Source organism: Podarcis melisellensis (genome assembly GCF_964234715.1).
Source record: "Podarcis melisellensis genome assembly, chromosome: 10".
NCBI classification, from domain to species: domain Eukaryota; kingdom Metazoa; phylum Chordata; class Lepidosauria; order Squamata; family Lacertidae; genus Podarcis; species Podarcis melisellensis.
Genome location: NC_138542.1, coordinates 64,133,413 through 64,158,401, shown reverse-complemented (window position 1 = coordinate 64,158,401; position 24,989 = coordinate 64,133,413). Strand labels below are relative to the sequence as shown.

At 39.5% G+C, this 24,989-nt stretch overlaps 1 protein-coding gene across 31 annotated transcripts in view; it reads right to left on the bottom strand.

The window, feature by feature from the left end:
- Positions 1–24,989, bottom strand: part of C2CD5 (C2 calcium dependent domain containing 5) — a 91,478-nt gene that overhangs the window by 37,561 nt on the left and 28,928 nt on the right. For 12 of the 31 annotated variants that reach the window (XM_081926732.1, XM_081926754.1, XM_081926761.1 and 9 more), the window contains 5 exons: positions 24,192–24,300; positions 18,444–18,509; positions 7,538–7,567; positions 3,964–4,078; positions 2,287–2,475 (listed from right to left, as the gene is read on the bottom strand). In XM_081926732.1, coding sequence (XP_081782858.1) covers positions 2,287–2,475; positions 3,964–4,078; positions 7,538–7,567; positions 18,444–18,509; positions 24,192–24,300 — 509 coding nt within the window. The remainder of the gene's footprint in view (positions 1–2,286; positions 2,476–3,963; positions 4,079–7,537; positions 7,568–18,443; positions 18,510–24,191; positions 24,301–24,989) is intronic. The other 19 variants (XM_081926747.1, XM_081926742.1, XM_081926749.1 and 16 more) reach the window with 6 other exon arrangements.

Below are 24,989 nucleotides of genomic sequence, written 5' to 3'. Positions count from 1 at the left end.
TCTATAGAGTTACAGTCTTAACAAGAATATAAAAGCTCAGTACAACGAAAAAACCAAGTTGCATAAATCAGAGGGACAATTGCAACACAGTACTGTAATAAGATGGACTGTTTTGATTAGAATGAGCAAATATATGGCTGTGGCTTTGCCTTTGTCTTAACAAAAAAACCTGACTGTACCCCAAGGGCTCTTGTTTTTGGAACATAACACTCAGAGAGTTTGTGCACCTCTAGAACAGGTTCTGGCAGTTTGAATTTGAGCAGAGATAGAATGCATGAGAGCAGTGAGTCAGCAAAAGGCAAAACACCTTGGGGTGCAATTTTTCTCTTTGGGAGTCTGATGCAGGATTAACAGTTGTGCTGCCTCCTCTAGGAGTCTGTTTTGCTTGTTCTATACTCTGCCCGTATCTTTGTAAATAAAACACATTATGGCAAGAACACCTAACGTTATTTTCCTGATCCAAAGAAAACCCATAATACTACCCCTTTACTTCTTACCTCTTGGGGAAATAGGGAGCACCTAAACGTATGTATTGTCTCATGTTTCTGACAGCTGCAGCGTAATCTGAACATGGAGAGCTACTGTTTGCAAATCTCAAAATATTCTGCACTGAATATTTCATAGAAAGGTGGGATATATGTTTTGGGGATAAGCAAATTAAATCACAGGACATGGTAGTTTATATTGTTATCTGCACATATAACACCTTATCCCTCTTCTTTATTTTTAAACTACCACACATCTTCGCTGTACCTTGCACTGATAGGATTTTTCAGCTGAGCAAGTGGACCAATTTGATGCTTTCGGCATAAAAAAACTGGAATTCTGATAACACAATTTGCATATGAAAGCTTCATCATAAAAACAACTGGGTACAACCCAAGCAGCAAAAGTTAAGACGTAAAACACCTTCCCTTCAGAAGCACTGAAACAAACTCATCTGGTCTAATGGAAGGGATGGATTGCATAAACAACAGCTTTAAAATAAAATTCAACAAGAACATCTCTTGCAATAGAGCCCACTGAAAAGAACAGCATATACACATATAATATTCAAAACGTGGTGCTTACCATCTTTGTATTTATTTGATACAGTGGTGCCCCGCAAGACGAACGCCTCGCAAGACGAAAAACCCGCTAGACGAAAGGGTTTTCCGTTTTGGAGGCGCTTCGTAAAACGAATTCCCCTATGGGGTTGCTTCGCAAGACGAAAAAAATCTTGCATCCCCCCGCGGGTTTTTTTCGCTTTTTTCGCCCTTTTCTTAAGCCGCTAAGCCGCTTATCAGCTGTTCCGCTGATAAGCCGCTTAACAGCTGATCGCTGGAAGCCGCTTGACAGCTGTAGCGCTAATCCGCTAAGCTGTCAATGGGCTTGCTTCGCAAGACGAAAAAACCGCTATACGAAAAGCCTCACGGAACGGATTAATTTCGTCTTGCGAGGCACCACTGTACTCTTTTATATACTGGGGGAGGGATAACAATATATACTCTTTTATGAGGGCACAGAGGGGAAATGGTTAGGTGCAGACATAATGCTTTTGATCCCTAACAATGAACTGGGTTAAGATGTACTTTATTTAAGTAAAAGTTTAATTCACTAATATTTGCAAGGCAAGATGAAGGAACAAGGGGGAGGGGGAATTACCAAGATGCAATGATGTAACAACAGATATACATTGCAGTATTTTGTAGGCCTGCAGGGAGGCAGGGGAAATACTGGCTTCTGGGAGAAAGTGGGAACTGCCTTCTAGTCTAACCTCAAGCCAAAACTTTTTATCAATACAGCCTGCTTCCTAGTGGATAGTGTGGAAAGCACCTGTGTCCTAAACCACTAGATAGTGCCAAGTTGAAGAATGAGTTGTGCTTCAATATCATCAACTCTAGCCGATTTTCTCAGGCTTAATACCTCTAACGTTTCATGAACTTTAGTTGACATTTTTAAAGAGTTAAATTTACCCATGCCCATTCAAAAGATTTCGTCAATATTTCAAGAGAGGCAAATTGCCACATGATACATTTATCATCAAGCTTATGCAGTGAAACGACACAGGGGGTCACTTGTACGCAGTGTGCTATGAGAAGCAGAATAGGAAGGAGTGGCAAAGAGGAAGAAAAGATTTGCATTATGTGGTTAGTAGTCAAATGTGTTACCTTGCTGAGGCTGTTAGAAATTTGAAAACAATAAGGCTAGAGATTTGGTGCAGAGCTCCACAACTTCTGTTGTTGTTAGTGAAAAATCAGTAAAGTGGTTGGCTCCGCATCCTGTACTGTAACACTGGTAACCTACCCTAATAGAGAAGAACTATCCTGGTTTTGAGGAAAAAAATCAACCTCTCCCTTCTCTGACCCTATGGAAAAGTAGCCAGGCTGCCATGACAACCTTTGTTCCAAACAGACTTCCGTGGTGCCATCCTGGAGAAACCTAGGGTTCAGTACAGCTGCCGTGCCAGATGCAGACAAAATACAGACCTCTTCACTACAGAAAAGAAAAGAAGATGATAAAGCCACATTTTTGATTATATGCATTTTTAGGCATCCTATTTAATAAAAGTCAAAACAACAATTATGAAACCAATTCAGAGCAAACCCTTTTGGAGCTGTATAGCCCAAGGTGAAGAATATAGTTACAGCATTCAGGAAAGGTGAGACAGCCCTCTGCAGCCAACAGGACTGCACTTTCTTCTTGTCAACAGATGATTGGCAGGTGTCTATCCCACCCACCCAATCCAAGTTGGCCCGTAGGGGAGATGAAGATCTGAGCCACTGGGTCAAAAAGGTTCCCCACTTCTATTCTACCAATATACACTAGAACTGTTGCTGGCATATTTTCCCAAACACGCTGAATGAGTGAACTTTTACTGCTGTGAAGTTTAGAGATAGTTGGCCACCCAGTTATCATACTTCAAAAAGAAGACATTTCTTTCCAAGCAGCACTGATCAAAGAATGATCTCGGGACAAGAGAACACATAAAATCCTCCCATAGGTTGTGAAGCCTAAGCAAGGGTGCACTATAAAAAAAAAGGTAAAGAACCCCTGGCAGTTAAGTCCAGATGACTCTGGGTTGCGGCACTCTTCTCGCTTTACAGACCGAGGGAACCGGCGTTTGTCTGCAGACAGTTTTTCAGGGTCATGGGGCTAGCATGACTAAGCCGCTTCTGGCACAACGGAACACCGAAACCAGAGCAGCACACGGAAACGCAGTTTACCTTCCCACCGGAGCAGTACCTATTTATCTACTTGAACTTTTTTAGCGTGCTTACAAACTGCTAGGTTGAAAGGAGCTGGGACCAAGCAACGGGAGCTCACCCCGTCGCAGGGATTCGAACTGCCAACCTTCTGATCGGCAAGCCCAAGAGGCTCAGTGGTTTAGACCACAGTGCCACCTGCATCCCTAGGGTGCACTATGTTCTCCTGTAAATACAAGGATCTAATTAATTGTTCTGCTTCATCTACAAGAAACAGCAGCCAATACTAGAGTAATGGAAACTTCCTACAGTGCTGCTGCTATGTTTATTTATTCAATTATTCCATTAATTTATAGGCCAATTAATATTTGTTTCAAAAATCTAAGTGATTTTTCAAAGTAAAAAACATAAAACTGCAAGGTTTAGATTAAAAATAACAACACAAAAAGACATTATCACTGAAAAGAATCCAGAACCAGAATACTGAAACAAACTACCAAGCTGTGCAGTCTAAAAAACAAGAGTCAGGAAATGCCTGAACAAGTAGGTTTTTAATAGGCATCTGAAACACATCACAGTGATGCATCTTTGGCATGCGCCAGAAAGGGGGTCCCTGCCTCTCTGCCTGTTTTCTGCACCACTGTCTGAAGCATTCTCACTGCCTATCTCAGCTTTGCCTACACACTGCTTCCTGCAGTAATTTCTTCTCCTTCCACACATGCTGCTTGTATGATTCAGGACTCATTTTGAAAGCATTACAAAAATATAAGTGATTTACCAAATGCTAGTTGATTCACTGTAGCCCACTACAGCATGACACCCCAGTGCCTTTGCATGGGATTTAATTTCTTGTCGTATTTCGGCCCACCATGCATCTCGTGTCTCTGGGTCATCTGAAAGATAAAGCAAAAATCAGTCACTGTTCTGCACTAACACAAGCCTGTAAAACTTTGTGGCTAAAGATCAAGAATAATTTAGCTTTCAAGCTGTCACAAGCGCCTGACAACTTTGTTTTTGCTTCCTATCAGCTTATCTCTATACTGATTAGGTAACCTTGCTTATTCCTTTGTAGTGCTGATTTCATGAACTGAAACCTTGTTGATTCACTTGACTTCTTTAATTCTTAGAAAAACACAAGATTTTTATGGATTTACTTTGTCCAACATTGCCTGCACAGGGGAACGTTGTGGCTATGAGCTGCACTCATTTCCTATCTAACCTTATATGTGCGTATTTATTTCTTGACTAAAATAGAGCAGTAGCCTCTGCAACCAGGATCTACCTCAAATCCCACTGTAAGGACATCCATAGTCACCAAATCTCAATGTTAAAGAGATCACACTCATTGTGGTTTCCTCCCTCTCTGGGCATCACTTTCAAAAACTCCATAGTCAGGATACCAAGAAATGTGGAGCTTAACACTTGTTGTTTGTGTATAGAAGCCCCCATTGCTATATGTAATTCTCCATCGATGGTGTTTTGTTTTTCGAATACACCCTGAGAGCAAAAATCATAAAACTTTTTGTCAGTCTTCTACAACTCCATATTCCAGGTAGTCCTTCTCCCTCAGCCTCTGGTCATAGCCAATAGCCATCCTCTTGCCCATTAGGGCAAAATAAGGACCTCACTTCTGGTCCTTAACTCTGACAATGTATAAATTGCCATGTTTAGGCCTTCCTTTCTTAACAGTGGGAGAGGGGAAATCAGTGTTTTGACCCTTACAGCTTTTGAGGCATGCACACAGCGCCAGAGGTCAAAATGATCCTGTACAAAGCTGCTTATAATTTTAGTTGTTGGCCATAGCTGCAGATGCTTAGCCCAGAAATTCTTCTGTCCACCAGAAAGGAGCATAGAGGATGAAATGTTCTATTTTCGTAACAGACTAATCAGTATCTCAACTTCTACCAACATCACAGATGGGATCAAGGGTCAATAGTACCCCCACAGGTGTACTAAGCCACTTTATAACCCACCCCTCAATTAGAACTTTTCTTGTGAAAAAGCAAAACCATTTTTGTATCATAGCTATTTTTGTGCAAAACTAAATAACCTGGTTTTGGGGGTCACTGAGACCCCAACTGCAAGCAACCAGTATCCTCACTTCTGCAGGTGGCAAGACAGTTCAGGACCTTTAGATGCCCATTTATCTCTAGATACATAGAACCATCTCTGCAAAATGTGTTCTGATGATTTCTAGGGCACAATGTCACTGGCCTCCTTCAAAAGAAAGAATGCAGTTCTCAAACTGAGGACAAGTTTCAGCGCTGAACTACAGGTGTGAGAGACAAGCTTACCCTTGTGTGTGGCCTATGGGATACGTTTAATAACACTCACACACAATATTTCATTATTACATATGATAATGTAATAACTGGTGAAAAATTAGTGCCATGCAAAGAAAGATGTCCAATGAGGCAGTATATGCCATCCAAATTCACAAAGTATGGCATAAAACTCTGGCTGTATTGCAATTCCAAAACATCATGCTTATGATACAGATATGTATATATAAGCGGGGACTGGAGAACAGTAGTCAGACAGTAGTCAAGAAACAAGCAACACAGGATTTACAGGATTATGGATGAAATATAAACAATAAACAGCCAGGGGATTGGTGCGAAAAACCTGACTCTGGGTTGCTCACTGAAAAAACAAACAAACCAGAAATTCTCCCCAAGTTCCTTGCCCACAAATCCTGAAGTGTCAACAGCAACATATTTTGGCTTTCAAGATTTGACACTTTTCAGTCATAGGCTAACTACGTAGTACTCTCAGATCAGAATTTTAAGCTTGAGACCATTCTGTATTGTATTAAAGGCGGCATAGATGCCTGTGACCAGATTGTTTTCGTACACAGTTCCACATGTATGATTAAACTGTGGCTGATGGTGCTTAAATATATGGTGGACACTCACTGCTTATGTCTGGAAACTGAACAACCCACTGTAGTGTGAGTATCCTGAAAAATCCCCTTGTGGCTGATCTAATTCTAAAGTTCATCAACCTCTGCTCTGAGTCTAGATATGTAGCTAGCTTGCTTAGGGCAGTCTCAGAACTGGTAAATCATTTGTCTGGCCTCCTCTTACGAGTTGTGAAAAGTGGTGCTTTCTGCTCAGGCTGCTCGGTTATCATGCACTATGGTTACAAAGTCTGCAATACTAACCTCACTTACCTGGGAGTAAGACCTATTGAATTCAATAGAACTTACTTCTGAGCAGACATGGTTAGGATTGCCCTGTTATTAATTTAGAAGAAATTATAAACTTCTTCTTCTTATTATTATTATTATTATTATTATTATTATTATTATTATTATTATTTTAAAAACCTGAGCAGTATACATGAAAAACAACATAAAACAATTATTTGTTGTTACCAGGAGTTCACCACTCATTATCACTGCACTGTTATAATGTAATTATAGCATTTGCTTAAGTATATGTGTGTTAATGTCACTTTTTAAGTTTAAATGATGGAATCAGTTTTCACACTTTACATAGTGAAGTGTTGCTAACCCCAACAATTTATGGGCAATTATGGTGTTTTATTGGGAAAGAGGGCTCAAAAAGACATGAATTTTATTTTGTTTTGTTTTACTTGCAAATGGTCTCAGGCTTGATAATTTCCACCAGGTATTTTCTTTTATTAACTTTCCTGGAGCATATCTAACCATGATATCAAATTGATACAACTTTTTTTTCTACTGAAAGAGGTTTAAACTATTTCAAGAGCAATGTGGAATATGGCATAGTTTACAGTTAAGCCATTCTTTCGCTACCAGTCTGTGTTTTCATAATGATATGACAACCAAAAAATAATCAAATAAGACACAGAGCCTATTGCTGCTGCAACCAAAAAGGGAAAGATGTTGTCTTAGGCTAGTAAATAAAATGGCATTTATTAAATGAATCAAAAAATCAAGGTATAACATTCATTTTAAAGAACAATTTTGTTAACACTGTAACCATAAATGACACGTTTGTGAGGATGCACTGAAGGCAAACCTTGTTTTTGCACCCTGGTCTTAAAACAGATTTACTTGGAAGTGGGTTCCAATGATTGCAAACAGAACTTACTCACAAGCAGGGTGTTCAGAGCAAGAATCTTTAATTCATTTATTTTTCAAATGGCTTACACATGCACCAGCAGAAATATTTGTGGAGGTTATTATGGAGCCCAACACAACCAAAAATCCAAAAGCAATCTTAATTCTCAAGAAAAATGTGTTTAAGAGCAGGACTTGCTAATTAAGAAGAAAGAAATGCATTCAGCAGCAAGCACACACACACAAGCAAATAAACAAAAAAACAAAAACAAACAAAAATGACTTACTATGTACTGTGAAAGCTTACTTATAAAGGAGAGAGGGCTTGGGGGACTCCCTTTCCATAACACAATTTCAGAAGAGGTCACCATAAAGAGAAATAAAATGAATGCATTTATGAGTTTCACTGACTCCATAATGACAACCATATCATCATACAGCCATATTTATTCTAAATGTGGCTGGCCCTGCCTTTTTTAAAAAGCATGCAGTGACTAAACTAAAAATACAAAGCATACTGCTATAAATTAGGGCTGAAAAACTGGCAGCTCGAGTGAAATCTTGGGTGATAGTGGTGGGGCTTGGCTCAAGGCCCCCCACAAAATGGAAGGCTAGCAGCTAACCATTTAAGACCTGCAGTCCCCTAGGTGTTTCTGAACTCCAGCTCCCCACAGCCCCTCAACCACCACTGATGGTCATGGAGAATAAGAATTGTCGTGCAGGAACACTTGGAGGGTTCACCAGTTCTCATGTAACGTGTAGGGCTTCTCAAAAGGCCTAACTATCTAAGGCACTACTGAATCTTCTTGATAAAATAGGTAGACCTTGTTCATGGTGTAAAAGTTTGAGAATAAAGCTTGTCAATACTCAAATGGGCATGCCTTCTAAAGAGCTTAAGGATATCTAGTAATGAATCAAGATACAGTCGTACCTTGGAAGTCGAATGGAATCCATTCGACTTCCAAAACGTTTGGAAACCAAGGCACGGCTTCCGATTGGCTGCAGGAAGCTCCTGCAGCCAATCGGAAGCTGCGTTGGATGTTCGGGTTCCAAAGAACGTTTGTAATCAGAACACTTACTTCCGGGTTTGCGGCATTCAAGAGTCAAAACGTTCAACTCGCAAGGCATTTGGGATCCAAGGTACGACTATAGTTTACTTCCAGACAGGGCTGACCCAAGACATTTTGCTGCCTGAGGCAAAGGACAAGATGGTACTCCATACACTCCATGTACAGAAGCTGACCAGAATGGAAGCTGGATATTACTTTAATACTGGAGGCAGAATAGCATTCTCCATTACACCTGAGGGAAGTCGGCCGGCTTAGGAATCATGGAACTCATAGCTGTGTCCTCTAGCACCTCATTGCCGCTCATCATCATCTACTTTGTAAGATGGCTGCCTCATTCTGTCTAATGTTAAGGCCATCCCTGGGTCCAGACAACAACCTGTACTGGTGTTACATCACTGCCATTCTGTGGTACTGTGTTGGTAAAGCAAAAATGCATTTGCCGGCATAGTGAGATCATCAGCTACTAAAAAGTGTAGAAGTAATCATATATCTGTAACTCCTGTTTTTATCTCCCAAAATGAAATTTGGAGCATATACTTAAACCTAGCATTCTATTAATTTCTATTAGTTTCTGCCGTAGTGGATCACAGGCAGGCAAACAGATTTACAAGGTGCACCCACTTCTTTGGCATTCATCTGTTTCCATTTCTTTCCTATTCTCCGGTCAAGGGCGGACTTTTGACTCTATCCAGACATCAGAGCCTGAGGATCAGTTATTCAAGTGGATGGGGTCTTTTTAGGACAAAAACTAAAGCAGGCCAGACTCCTACAATGGAAAGTGAATAGCTCACTCAAATACCTTTCTAGGCACGAATGGAGTCTGATGGGGAAAATGTTCGTCTAACCTTACACTGCAAGCTTCAAATTCTGTATGTGGAGAACCCAGGCAACAGTCCAGAGGAGTGGGAAGCAAGTTCCTTGGGGCTTTTTCAATGCTGTTCCAATGGCAGCCCCCTGCACTGCTTGACTAGCCATTTTTGAAACTTGTGATAATCCTAAAAGCACTCTTAGAAAGTAGCATGAGAAGCTGCTTTTTGGTAATAAAACTGAGATTTCAAAGTTCCTTAAGCATGCCTTAAAGGGGTACTGAGGGAAAAGGACAAAATATTCTGGGCTTGTAAGATATTGGAAGGGATTATAATTAAGTTTGGTTTGGGGATCTTTCTAAAAACAAGGTATTTAAAAGAGGGAAAAGGGAAAAAAAACAGCTTTTCCTAAGTTATACAATGATCCATGGTAAGAAAATATTAAGATAATTACTCTAAAAATCTAAGTGTCATCACTCTTTTGTGTTGCAACCATGTCTCAACATATATAACATATGTAGTTACTGATAGTATTGCTTAACCTTCTAAATAATCAAGTTTGAATGAAAGTTCAGAAAAGCAGGTCAGAGAAGATGAGACAAGAGAGAGGGAGGGTGGGGAAGTTAACAAGGCAAACAAAAAAAAATCAAAACACAAGCAAATATATGAAAATTGCAAACATGGTTAAAAAAGGTCATAGTGGTAAAAAAAGAAATGCTCAAAAGAAAGAGGCAGAAACACTGTCGAAGGATCCCTAGACTAGATCCCTAGACTCATCCTGTTTCTTTCTGCTAACAAGTGGGATTCTGTAGCTCACAGACTTTAAAAACAAATTATCTCCTATTCCTGCTATCTTTACAGTAATAAATCCTGATGAGCTCCATTCATGTGTGTTATTTGATTGTAGTGTCTTCACAATAGTGAACACTTGTTCACTGTAAATGTTTGACTAGCACCAGTTACTGAAAGGTCACTGAGTTAAAACCACTCAATGGCTAAAAACCAGACCTAAAAATGCAAAGAACATTGTGAGATCATGGTTAAACGCCATGTGGCATACCGCCACATGGAATCCAATAACAAATGGCCAAACCAATATCCCCCCCCCCCCAAGCTAACTAGCTTTTAGCAGAGAAGAACTATGAGGATCACTTAACAGGACCAGCTCCACTGCGTCCAGAAAAACCACATGCCAAACTACAAAGTTTTAAAACAAAGTTTCTCCTCTCATACATAATTTAATTTGAAAGGTAAAAAAGAAATGAATTTCTCTTCCACAACATCATAGGTTTTAATGGATTTTAGTTCCCCCTCTATTAAAGTTAACCAAAGAACTTTGTATATATACAAAATGCAATGCATATTCACACACAATATATGCAAACTTACCTTGCATGTAAAAAGATAAAAATGACTTTAATAAATAAATAAAAATCAATACACCACAACATGGCAAGAATTTTTCATACAAAACACTGGAATGCAGTGCAATGTGGAGCATTCTATTTTTTCTGACATGTATTTTTTTTTTTACACGAGCCACACAATTTCACATGGGGATGCCATCAGAGCATTTACACATTTACGTAAAGCTAAGGATTTACATAAACAATAGAGGAGTTGGGGGGGAGCAGGATGGCATGGGTCCAGCACACTCCAGAAGGGTGCCGCCTGTTTGTTCCGGGCTAAAGCAAAAGCTTAAAGAACTAAGGGTTTGCAAAGCAGATTCAGCAGACAGGAGCCAGAAACGGTGGGTATTTTGGCGCATGCTTGGATCAGGTGACAGTACAGACTGAAAACTATGGCAGCTCACTGAAATGGTTACAGAAAGTAATGGCCCTGGAGTCTAGGTGAAAGCAAAAGGCAAGCATACAGAGCACTCAGTCACAAGCTTTTCTAGCAAAAATCTATTCAAGTAAGTTTAGCAAGGATTCCCTAAAAACGTTTGAGCAGAAGATCTGTACAAAATTCTGCTGCATTTGAATCTTTCACTGGAATTACAAGAATCTTACAGGGCTGAATCAATATTTTAGTTCCTACAAATAGATAAGATGTTGGAGGATAATGATTAGTAGAGCAGTAATGGGACACTCCAGCTGAAAAATTGTTGCTTCTAACAAGTTAGCTGTAGTCAATATCAACTTCTGTTGGTGTATTCATGCATACACCAATGAGCCTTCTCCTGATATGATTTTAGAATTGCACATTGGCTCCATGCCCTTAAATTAAGTTCTGTCAGAAATAAGTCAAATAATTTACCAGGGCTAATTAATATGCTTTAATTGCAGCCTGTATGATATGATTAAGACTATTGAAAGGGTAAATCCACCCAAGTACCCCAACTTAAAAATGTAAAGAGAGAAATATTGCATTAACACAAACCCCAAATATTACTAAGACAATTATACTCAAAATGCTTCCTTACTCCTGTTTATTTATTTTCAGGAATCAACCCTGAAAAGCAAATAAGATCCTAGCTTATACTTAAAACTCAATGGATTTTAAAAAAAATTATGCTGGTGGCACTGACAGTTCTGAATGGAAGTTTCTATGAGAAAGGATAATCATCTCTTACACTACCATCTGAGGTTTTTTTAAAAAAGAGAGAGGAATCATATACAATCAAAACAAATTGGGTTCAATAGTGGGTGGGACTGCCTTTTTTCTCCCAGGCACCTGCCCCCCTTTCCACTTTTTATTTTTTATTTTGGGCAAGCGCATAAAGCTAAATGTACACAATTTAAACACATGTAAGTTGTTAGTTCCCTGTACTGCCTGGATGATCCAACATGCATTATCTTCCAATTTGCATTTGAAAACACAGATTGTGTTATGGGTTGGTACTGTTTTCATTTTTGTATACAGAAACCTACACTGGGACCTTCTGGTGAATAAAATTAATAATAATAACAATAATAATAATAGTAATAATAATAATGCCACACCCATCTGACTGGGTTTCCCTAGCCACTCTGGACGGCTTCCAACAGAACTAATGATAATAATTATAAAAAAGCAATAAAACATCAGGCTTCCCTGAAGAATGGATAGATGGATAATAACTCAGCACGCTATTCCAATACCTTTTACTCAAAGTATACCTATTAAAATTAATGGGTCTACCTTAGTCATGTCCATTCATTTCAATGCATCTATGTAAAACCTAGTTGAATAGCACCCACAAAATGTAGTCGTAGTCGGGTATATTAACAATAATAATAGCACTAGCACTACATTTTATCATAGCTCGCTAAATAAGTCTTTATAGCAATTTCCTACTGTGTGTGTGTTTGTGTGTGTGCGCGCGCATCCTTTATTATTTATAGCTTTGGAGGATTCTGCAAAAGATCCCCTACTGTGGTCAATTGCCTGGCCATGACAGGCATTTCCGAAACCACAGCAGCACATCACATGCCCCAGTGATGTTCTGGTGTTCATTGCCTGTTCAGACCTCCTTAGAATCTATGTGAAATTAGGATATTTTGCTTTAGTGTGCATCACTTGCCCCGGCACTTTCCATGCCTATTTCAAACCTAGTGGTAAGATTGGTATCTTGAAGAATAGCAAAGTATCTAAGCTCTGGATCTCCAGGCAAACACTGAAAATGTCCAAAGCAGTATCTCACATGGATACACAGAAAATATCTCTGCTACAATCCTGTTACAAGAGGAAAGAGACTGTGATACAATTAAACGAACATGCATTATATTATCCCATTTGGCCATAAAGTTGAGAAGCTCCGATGCCAAGCTGGTTTAATCAATCACACTAAAACACAGAAACTATTTTGAGTCAACCTGTGGGCCATCATGCCTACATTAGAGCATCATACCTAGAACAGTCTGTAGTTCCCCCATCCCCTCAATGTGCTGTTTCCTGTCCACACAGGGGTAGACAACCCTATATAATTAATGGCTCTGCTATTTAGGGCTGACTTTTCTTTAGAAGCTTCTAAGAGGTCAATGTGCCCAGTAAGTATATAGTGAAAAGCTCTCCTGGTCATTTTAACCTAGGGCTATTATACAACCCTTGCCAATGTTTCTCAAGCTTTGCTTGTTTCAAAATACTATTCTGCACAGAGCAAAGGGACCTACATAACGAAAAGGTGGCTGCTGACTGATTCTCATCAGCTGTACGTTCCAAGTTAAGAGATGAATGATAAGCCAGGTTAAGCAAGTGTTCAACTGGATGAGAATCAAGTATGAATTGCTCTATTATGAAGTTATTAATCCCACTAACAGTCAGGCAGCCTGCTAGCAGCACGTTCTTCAACATTATATCAGATATTACTGGCTTGCTACTACCAGTATTAGCTGGAATAAGCAAGCTACAGTAAGCAATCTTAAAACAATCTACTTCTTCTTGTGCCAACAATGCAGAGATTCACAGGGACATTTAGCATTGAAAAATGTTGCAGTTCAGCCATTATGGTCATAGAGACAGATCTACAATAAAGAATATATGAAGCTTCCGTAGGAGGCTGCTTCAAAAGTTTTCTTAAGGTTCTTATGCATGAGAATAATTTTAGAGACTAACAGAACAACTACTCCCAAATTTAATTGCATAAAAGATAAAGTATGTGGGCCCTATATACTTGGTTTTTTTAAGGGTGAAAGATGTCTGCAATCTGAAGAGAAACTAAAGACTTCCATTTGTGCAACAGAAATTCCCTTGCTCTCAGAGGTCCCTCTCAGATCTGTTTTGGGGGAGGTGTGGGGATCACAGCGGGAGAGGAGAGCAAGGGAAAGTTCTGATGCACAAGGGGAAGTCTTTGCACTAACAGAACAAGTTTATTGGATGCAACTCAATGGTATTAAAATGAACCAACAAAAGGCTACTAAGATGTGTATATCCAGCACAATCAACCAGGAATCTTGAGGCACCTTAAAAACAACAAATTTATCATGTAAAATGCGGTCTTGACTATGCTACCACTCAGTGGATTTGTAACTGGCTGACTGACCGAACCCAAAGGGTGCTCATCAATGGTTCCTCTTCATCTTGGAGAAGAGTGACTAGTGGGGTGCCACAGGGTTCTGTCTTGGGCCCGGTCTTATTCAACATCTTTATCAACAACTTGGATGATGGACTCAAGGGCATCCTGATCAAATTTGCAGATGATACCAAACTGGGAGGGGTGGCTAACACCCCAGAGGACAGGATCACACTTCAAAACAACCTTGACAGATTAGAGAACTGGGCCAAAAGAAACAAGATGAATTTTAACAGGGAGAAATGTAAAGTATTGCACTTGGGCAAAAAAAATGAGAGGCACAAATACAAGATGGGTGACACCTGGCTTGAGAGCAGTACATCTGAAAAGGATCTAGGAGTCTTGGTTGACCATAAACTTGACATGAGCCAACAGTGTGACGTGGCAGCTAAAAAAGCCAATGCAATTCTGGGCTGCATCAATAGGAGTATAGCATCTAGATCAAGGGAAGTAATAGTGCCACTGTATTCTGCTCTGGTCAGATCTCACCTGGAGTACTGTGTCCAGTTCTGGGCACCACAGTTCAAGAAGGACACTGACAAACTGGAACGTGTCCAGAGGAGGGCAACCAAAATGGTCAAAGGCCTGGAAACGATGCCATATGAGGAACGGCTAAGGGAGCTGGGCATGTTTAGCCTGGAGAAGAGGAGGTTAAGGGGTGATATGATAGCCATGTTCAAATATATCAAAGGATGTCACACAGAGGAGGGAGAAAGGTTGTTTTCTGCTGCTCCAGAGAAGCGGACACGGAGCAATGGTTCCAAACTACAAGAAAGAAGATTCCACCTAAACATTAGGAAGAACATCCTGACAGTAAGAGCTGTTTGACAGTGGAATTTGCTGCCAAGGAGTGTGGTGGAGTATCCTTCTTTGGAGGTCTTTAAGCAGAGGCTTGACAACCATATGTCAGGAGTGCTCTGATGGTGTTTCCTGCTTGGCAGGGGGTTGGACTCGATGGCCCTTGTGGTCTCTTCCAACTCTATGATTCTATGATTCTATCATGGCATAAGTTTTTGTGGACTAGAAGCCAGCTCCTGTTGCACTTTTATGCCATAAAAGTTGCTGATTTTTAAGATGCCACAAAGTTTTGCTTTTCTGTGAAAGAGTAACACTATCATTCTGGAAGTCTAGCCATCAATATAAGTTATAAACCTAGACTAGGCAATATAATCTGTATTCAGGATCCTGAAAAGGAAATATATCCTCCAAGAAACAAGGCCAACTTTTTTTAAAGGGAGTTTCCATCAAAAAATATTTTAATCAGATAAAAAAATTTTTTTAATCAGATGATATCATTCAACATTCAAAAATAGCCCCTCTGCTCTTACTCCCTCCCTTGCATTTTTCAATCCTGATCCATTTCCAGAAAATAAAATTCTACATAGTACTTCCAGATTGAAGGGCTTCTCTTTCTGATATTCAGTGAAATCACTGTGAACTCACTGTATTAGATAAACCATAAACTTAATAGACACATATGCCACCATGAATCATGGGTAACCGCTTTAACAGCCAACATTAAGTGACCTCACAATTAAAGTGAAGGTGATGATCTTGTGGCTACTGACAGATGCTTCATGAGAGCAACAAGGCTTAGGGCTCGCTGAACAACCCGCAACACTACATCCCAAACATCAATTTCCAAGATTACTAATGAAAATGAGAGCTACAGTAACGTCACACAGGGAAAGTTAAATTGTAGTTGCATGATGCAAAGACCAAACGATTTTTAACGGCAGTGTATGCTTACAATTTAAAAGCTGGATATAAGGGAAATATAATCTGGAGATAAAAACTGTTCCTCAAAAGTTAACACAGTCATTGGAAAAAAATAAATAAAATGCGGAGACAGAAGAATAAGATAACATCACAGTGAAAAACTCTGTGGTGTCTAATAGATTGGAAAAAATTGTTCAAGGACCGTTAATGTTTACACCAAGTTATTTCTGTAATGCTGCCAAGGTCAATTAGACCTTGGGCTATCTACCATCTAAATTACACTTTTAAGCTAGCTTTCTAAGTTTGCTTTCAAAACTCAGCTACCCTACTCCAGTTCCATACCAGTGGCCCCCTGTGGGGCTTCTTAAGAGATTAAAGCAGTTTACAGAGCTCATATAGGATAAATATTAAGAATAAACTGAAAACAATAAATTGGTTTCTTTTCAAACATATTTTACTTGCTTATTCATTTAATCAAAACAATAAGAAATATTAGAATTCTAGATTTATCAACTACTAAATCAGTATTATTCAGAGAGCCAACTGACATATCCTGAAAGTCTAGATAAACTGAAGAGAACAAGCCCTGATCAGGAAGCTCAGGACATCAGCCATGGCCAGATTAGAATTGTGCAATTGGCTCATACTACCAGGGGATCCAGACTCTGAGCTTTCATTTTTTTTAAAGTAAGTCTCTAACCTTCCTAGAATGTAAGAAAGCAAAATGTGTAGGCAACCTTCTAAGCGATTTCTGTGAGATGAGCCAACATTATTGCTCTTGCTTTCAGTGAATTCAGCTAATGAGTGAAGGTGACCCTATGACTAATGCGTGCTTTTTTTGGACATCAGGATTTAGGAATCCTCAGAATCCTGAATAGTTGCTGCTTTAATCTCTTTAGTTCACATTTATTTCCTGTTTCTGACTTATTTCTAATCCTTGAAATCTCTGTAGTTTGTCCTTTACTTTCTAGCAACAAGGACTCATATTTCCTATGATGGGTTCATCTGAGATCAGGCACTCATTAGAAGCTATTTTATGCAAACACTACATATAACACGATAAGTGTGGGTGGATGTTAAAGTACCCCCCTGCCGCTGCCAAATAGCAAATGCAAAGATGCTTAGGCATGTTGCTTGCTGTGTAGGAGCTGAAATCGAGGCAGTCATTAAGAATTCATTGTATGGTTAACTTACAGTGCAATAGTATAAATGCCTACCTAGAAGTCACTTTTGTGTTTAATGGGTTTACTCTCAAGGTTAGTGGGCACAGGATGACATCTTTGACTTTTTTTATAAGCAAGGATCAGAAGTGTTCAGAAGTTAAATATAGGCAGCCCACTAAGTGTAAAGTTATTTTATAAAACGGGAATGAAATCAAATAATTTTAACACAATTAAATTACTATTAGTAAAAAATAATAATTATAACATTTTAAATTTTATAGGTTCATTCACACTGTTACCATATTGGCAATATGATATGGATTTGCTGATTCAATTTTGGTGTGTTTGTGTGTATTTTGAACCTTGTCACTGGAAGCTGGTTTTAATTATACTTTTGTTATTCAAAAGGTTATTCAAACTTTTTTTTCCTGTATCCATCCATTCACACACTTACAAAATGGGAAGGGCTGCATGTGTGTGCTTCCAAAATTACTGTGGAACGAAAGCATTTGTAACAGTATTCGTCTCCATAAGACCTACCAACCTCAAACTCAGTTACATTATTCAGGTATAGACCAGTACACTAGAAGTATTTCTTCACCATTCAGACTTCTGAACATAGCACTTCCTAGGCCCTGATCTATCTGATCCCTCTCTTTTATTTCCATTATACATTTTCATAAAGTGTTTCTTTAAAAAATATGTGTTTATGGATTTTTAAGAAAGCATACAATTTCCAATGGATGCCCTTCTGCCCACCCCTCCCTATAAGACAGAAAATCAAGAGATATAACACCATAGTTATAGATGTGACTCTGGTGGCTGCCAGTCTAGGCTTTCCAATGGAAAATGTTATGAAATGGTTATTTTTATAAAATGTTGTTACTTTGCAGCATGCAAGGGGCTTTCCATTATGTCAAAAGAATTTGGTTTGGTAATTTGGCAGTTGCTATATTTCCACTCTGCCCAGCACTTTGGCTCATTTAAAAATAAAGAAATCCTCATGGAAATGATATGATACATTTTGAAAAATCTCTCAAAATCCCCCAAACAGAAGTAAGAACTACCCATATTCTCCCCAGTTCCTTAAATGCCTGTTGGGACAAAAAGATCCTACGTTGCTTTCAAAAGGTTAACATTGTCTCTCAGGGAAGGGCATTCTAATGGAGATGTCACAGAAGAGACCCTTCCACAAATGACAGAACATGGAGCATGAGCTCATTAGATTTATCTGGGTGCAAAGGGTTGGCTGAGGGAGGCTCTCAAGGAACTAAATCAGATTTAATTTAATAGTAGGGTTTAACGTTCTGAAACTGAAAATTCTTTTGCAAATTTTCAAGATAAAAAATAATTAAAATTTGAAATATTAACTTGGTAACAAGCTACCGTTTTTCTAAAAAGACTTCACTGAGCTGCCATAATTTCTGTCAGCGTATGTAGTACTGAATGACTAATAAAATACCTGAATTGAAACTATTCCAGTCTAGCAGTTTGTATGATCTTGTGTTACCCATAATTCCGACAAAGGCTGAGTTCAAAACAGCAAATTAGTAGATCAGTTTTAGCAGAATAGTGAAAGCAAGAAAGAAAAAAAACAGCACACCACCAACAAGAACACAACTGATTAATACCACTCCACAGGAACTGGAAAGACACAGACAGCAAAGTTAATAAGAGAGTGAAAATAGAAAAGGAAGGATGGAAGGATCATGCTGTATTTTTCTAGCTATATTTATCAAGTAAAAAAAGATTAACGCAATTACCAATACCATGCTTCAAAAGTCCTTTTCTATGTTTCCCTACTTATTCATCTAGCAGTTTATGTATTTCTCTCTTGAATTATCAGTTAATATTATCTGAGCAGAAATGATAGCATAACGTTTTAAAGAAAGACAGCAAATGGCGGGACAGTTTCAGAACTACTGTGTTGCTTCAGTTCTGTGAGAAACTATTTTTGAATAGCCAATATTAGCATTTTATCAGCACAAGCATCTCTCACCTGCCTCTAGATTTTCCTTTGTTTTCTTATGAAGCATTTTTCTTTTTATTTTTTAAATGGTATTTTTTAAACAGGAAATTAGATTGGAAAATGTTCCAATGAAATTGTCCTTTCTCTTTTCATGCTACACAGAGATTTTCTCAAGTTATGTAGGATTCATTAATGTATTGAGACATGAAAAGGGAAAAGTACTTAAATGGCTATATTTCAACTTTTGTGGCTAATGTATAAAACAGTTAAAATTTCACAGCAGAAAAAGCTTGGCTGGAACTAATTGCATGTTGGAAGCGATGGGGTCTCAACTGCATAAGAAGGCTCTCTCTACAAGAGCAACATTAGGCATGAATCATCTACTCTCCAAACAGGGCCAGACCAATGCACACAACCTGGGCCCACTTGAATTGCTCGAAAGAGGGGAATTCCCCACAGGCAGCTGTCCCTTTTGCATGCTGACTAGGTATTACCTCCACAGATACACACAAGATCTGTTAAGGAGCTTGGACATGGGCATATCTTTATTGGTTAGAGGCAAAAGGGAGATTGTGTCTGATCTGACCAATATCCAATCTGGACAGGAACAGAGGAAATTTTTTGAAGTGGGAAGTCCTCTTCTTCCAAAAGTTAGACATAGAAAATGACCTTACCCAAAAGAAAAGGCTCCCAGTCCTCAGTCTACAACACCAAAACACAGGACTTCATCAAGGAGAAAAACAGAAACAGGAACCATCTATTTATACCTATGTCTATACCTAGTTGGAAATGGATTAGGTGAGATGAAAGTTATCAAAATGGAGATCTACCAAGAATGAAAGAATCTCCTCTCTTTGGACATGAGCAGAGGGCCCTTCTGGTGACCAAGCCAAGCAACCATATTAGCCACTGTGGTTCACACAAAACAATCTGAAAGCATGCAGAATAGCATTTGTTCCCAAGCGGATGCCAAGGACAGCTTACCAAGACCATCAAAAAACAGGTTATCAGAAGTGATGCTGGGTGATTAGCCCACAGAAACAAACTGATTCCTGCAGTCAATGCCTTACGAGCAGCTGTCATGACATAAAGCTTCTTCTGGGGGTACATTTACCTTTCTGACATTTACCTTGCTAGGAAATCAATTACAAATCAATGCAAACTGTCATAGAAAACAAGTCAATGACAGAAGCATCCACTTTAGGGGCTATTAAAGGATTAGAGATGTCCTTAGGAAGGGGACACAATCAATATCTCAACTTGTTTCTGGGTTTTGCTGCTAATGGAGTCTTCCATTCAGACCAAAACCTGGGCAAGGAGGGGTGGAAATGAAACTTGAAAAAATGATTGCGTAGAACCAGGAAATACTTTGGTTATTTCCAGAGGCTAGGAAGCAAAAGGAGCCCGTGCATCCACTACCTTAAGTGATAATTCTCTCAAAGTACTTCTAAGGGAAAGCAACTATCTTTTTTTTGCATTCAGTACTATTGAAACTGGAGAGGTTCCCCCTTTTAATAAGCTTAAATAGAGTCCCTGTTTTACAGGAGCTGTCCCACTACTAGAGTTCCCCCTTTATTGAGGATGAAGGTTTTGGAGTTGGCCTCATCATATGGACAGGATCTGTGAAACAGTTAATATTAGGAAAAGTTCCACATGAAGAATACTTATTTGGCTCTTTGCCTTTCCCATAACTATCCAGTCTTCTCCAGAATTCCTTAGAGCAGGAAGAGTACAGAGGAATAAGGAGGAATTAGAAGAAAAGGGACTGATCTGAAGGGTGTTTCTGAGTGGGCACTAGGATACCACAAAGTGGGATTGTGGTCCTTCTGTTGCTTAAGGTAGGAAAATGTTATCACTCCAGAGAAAGCAATCTCTTATCCCTCCCTTGAAGTTTCCGTAAAAATGTCAGTTCACCTTCTGGCCAAGTGCAAAAACTGCTTCATACTAAGACCAACCATTCAACTAACAAACACCACAGCCAAAAATTAAGACAACTACATATAACATATAAAGACACAAGGTTACTATATGGACAGTCCACACCTAACACCAAATCTTAACTATAAGCTTGTCAGTCAGTCTAGGATGTATTGTGGATGTTCTAGTGGCCACTCAAAAACACCTTTCATATAGAACCAATAGTCCCTTTTCTAGTAGGCACTAGACACCATAAAGCAGGATGCTCTAAAGCTAATCCTAACATCTATGGGTAGGTATTCACCTCCCAAATGCAGCCTCTGCAGAAATGTTTGTCTTAATCTTAGAATTCCTAGTAATTGAGCTTGGACTAGCTCAAGTGGCTGCCCCACAAACCTCCTGAAGAGGCATGTTAGTGGAAAATGCCGCTGAAGTGGCAACAGCCCCTATGGAATGGGTCTGCAGTGACAGTTAGGTGAAGTGAAATCTATGTCAGATAAAATGCAAGCTGCAACTCGTCTAGGAAGGGTGGTGGTAGAATACTGTTTTGCTGTGACTAATTCTGCTGAAATCTCAGCCATTAAGCATGTATTAGTTTTAATGTGACAGGTGTTAGGAGAAAATAACAGCTTGCTGCTGTACAATACACTGAGCAGAGGGAGTAGTAGATCTTCTTGTTTATACAGACAAAGTAACTGAATTGCACTGAAGAACTCATAAACACTGGAGCTACAGGCAAGGAGGGTTCTTCAAAATCCATAGCCATAAACCCTGAAGAGCTATCAGAATTCAACAAAACCTGTTGATCTGGGGCTGACTCAGATCCACTATCATCTGCAGAAAGTTTCTCATCTCTGTGATTCACTGGTGTTTGTTGACATTCACCATTGTATCTGGCTTGCCTGTACACAAGCTTTGAAGCTGATGGCCACCTCCTCTGCCCGCTGCTGGCCAATCAGGTTCTAGAATCTCCTTGCCCACTGCTGCCACTGCTACTGTGGGGTTGGTCATGGTGTGCTGTTTCACCTTCAAGTGGCAGACATATATTTGCATGCCTTGTTGACTTGGCTCCAACACCTTGCTTCTTGCCCTCTATCAACAAAGTCCCTGCACAAAGGAAGAGGAACCTTTCTTTAAAGCACAAGGTATTTAGCAGTCAGTAGAACTGCAGTGACACAGGTGGCACTGTGGTCTAAATCACAGAGCCTAGGGCTTGCCAATCAGAAGGTCAGCGGTTTGAATCCCTGCAACTGGGTGAGCTCCCGTTGCTCGGTCCCTGCTCCTGCCAACCTAGCAGTTTGAAAGCACGTCAAAGTGCAAGTAGATAAATAGGTACCGCAACGGCGTTTCTGTGCACTGCTCTGGTTCACCAGAAGCGGCTTAGTCATGCTGGCCACATGACCCAGAAGCTGTACGCCGGCTCCCTTGGCCAATAAAGTGAGATGAGCGCCACAACCCCAGAGTTGTCCGTGACAGGACCTAACGGTCAGGGGTCCCTGTTCACAGCCTTTACCAAGCAGCAAGATAGGGGAGTCGAGAAGGATTATAAATGGGAGGTTGTGCTTTTTAAAGGGTTCCGTTAATTTCTTCAATCAAGCAAAATAATTATTCAAGTAAAATCAATTTTCACAATTAAAGAATTGAGAGGAATAATGAATTAATAAATGAGAGGAATGAATTAAAAGACTCAGTTAATTTGAATAAACAGGATCTCAATTAAATAGGAACGCTAACAGGGCAGTTAATAAGAGACACACCACAATGAGGTAATTTAACTGACAACTGACTGAAAATAAAATTCCCAACACACTGAAACATTGAAACACAGTAACTAAGTGCAATCACTCTGAATTCTCAAAAACAGTGAAAATGACAACTTGGTGAACTGGGAGCAAAGGCCAGAAGAGCAGTAAGTGAATATAGATCTGCTGCAACTGAGGTGGGAAAACAAACTGACATTCCCAGAGGGCTGAGACCTTCCTTCGGAGTTTTCCTGCCTCAAGCAACAGGAAGAATACAATCTCATCTGGTTGTGTCCTAGTGCCCACCAGATAACTCTTATTTTTTATGTTTACAATTAGATTTGTTGCATTAATGGCACTTGCTCCTTTTCCTTTAGTACCTTAAGCTCAAGGGCTTTATTCCTTCCCTCCTTCCCGAGTCCACAGGGCTCCACAGCTTACTCTGAGCAACAGGAGACTGAAGCAGGGTTGTAGTCTACGCTGTGAGTCTAAAGAAACTGATATGTGTGTCCTAACTGAGGCTACTGCTGATGGTTCAAGCTTAAGTTCCTGATTGGGGAAAGGGCAACTAAGTTCCCAGCACTAGTATCACACTTTGAATCTATCCAAGGAAAAGCAGGGTGAAATGTTTCCTTAAGGGAGGAGTCTAGGGCAGGGGTTGACAACCTGGTCCCTACCACCCACTAGTAGGCATTTCAGGATTCTAGGTGGGCGGTAGGGGGTTCTATGGCGCAAGCTGAATCCTCCTTCCACCGAGCACTGGTGGGCGGTAAGGAAATTTTACCATCAAGAAAGATGCATTAATGGGCGTTAGGTATAAAAAGGTTGACTACCCCGGTCTAGGGAATTACTCCCTCTGGGACTTCCAACACTAACCTCTTTTGCTCCACTTTCTCTGCTCGTCTAGAATAAATGGGACACCACCAAACTCTAACTTACACCCTTTCCTATCCTAACTAAAGCCCAGTGGAAAAAAAGATTAGACTGGGAAATGGGTAATGCTAAATGGAAAAAACATTTGCTTTCTAGTTCTAAGAGGAACAGACCAGAGGCTGGGAGCTCACCATTTGAATAAGGCCATTTCTAACCTCTTGCCTCTAACTTGCTGAAAAATGCAATTCCTCACTTCCAAATCTTACTCTGTTCATGTTTAGAGAATATTCTAGGGAAATCTCAGGATAATTTATGCAATTTTCCTTGATTCATCACACAAAAAATTAGAAATGCTGTTCCTAGGTTCTGGAAGAATCCTCAATAGCCAACTTTCAAACATTTAAAAAGAGCTGAAACAGAAAAACATCCAAGTTTGCACTTGAACACTTTCTCTTGAGAGTCCTGGTAAGATTTACAATTTGAGAATTCAGTTCTGTCATTGATTCTGATGTTATATATCACTGGCATTATAATTAAATAGCTCGATGACATTGAAAACATTTACAAGAAGGCTGTTGTTTATTTCACTTCAAAGCTTTGTTTATTTCACTTCAAAACATTTTGCAAGGTCTTACCTCCAATAAATATATATAAATATACAGAGTGTCATGGTCACAACAAAATATCAAGATTTATTCCTGTAACATACCAGGATTGTGAATGCGATCCAGGAGCTTCACTGAGCGAGCACTGACAACACCGCCTACATGAAGAAGGAAGCCTGAAGGAAAGGCCGTCAAAGTAAAAAAAGGAAATTCCTGTTCCGATAAGAAGAAAAAAGGAAGGAATTATAGTTGATCTTAAGGGCTTGGCCTATTGTTCACCAATCAACATGCAAGTATCTCTTGAAACACAGGCAAAGCAAAACAGTTGGCAAAATGCTTTTTAAAGATTTACACACTATGCATTAAACAAGCAAAATGTATGCCATCCACAGACCCAACACGCTGTGGGGTTAGCAGACATCTCAAAAGCAGTTAAGACACTACTTTCCCCCTCATAATGCTGCTCCTGGGCTGGGATGTTAACTATATATTGTGACACTGGAATCCTAAAGCCCAGAATGGGTACATCGTGCTGGACTCAATAAAATGTACTAGTGAGTACATTAAGAAGGATCAGGGAGTATTGTAGAGATATTATTAGGAGACTTAGAGCCTGATCTTAGTGGTGTTTACTTGTAAGTCCTGTTTAATTCTTACATTTAATTACTACATTCTTACCCTTCCTTTCTTCCAGGGAGCTCAAGACATTAATTACTACTACTACTACTACTACTACTACTACTACTATAGCTGCTGTTGAAACCATACTGAGTTTAAATCACATGGAAACCGGTAATTTACTTCTAAGTAAATGCTCAATGAATTGTGCTGGGAATCCTATAGTCTATCTTTGTTCTGGCAGTTAGGTATCTTCTTTACCTTCCATATTTTTTGTCTCATAA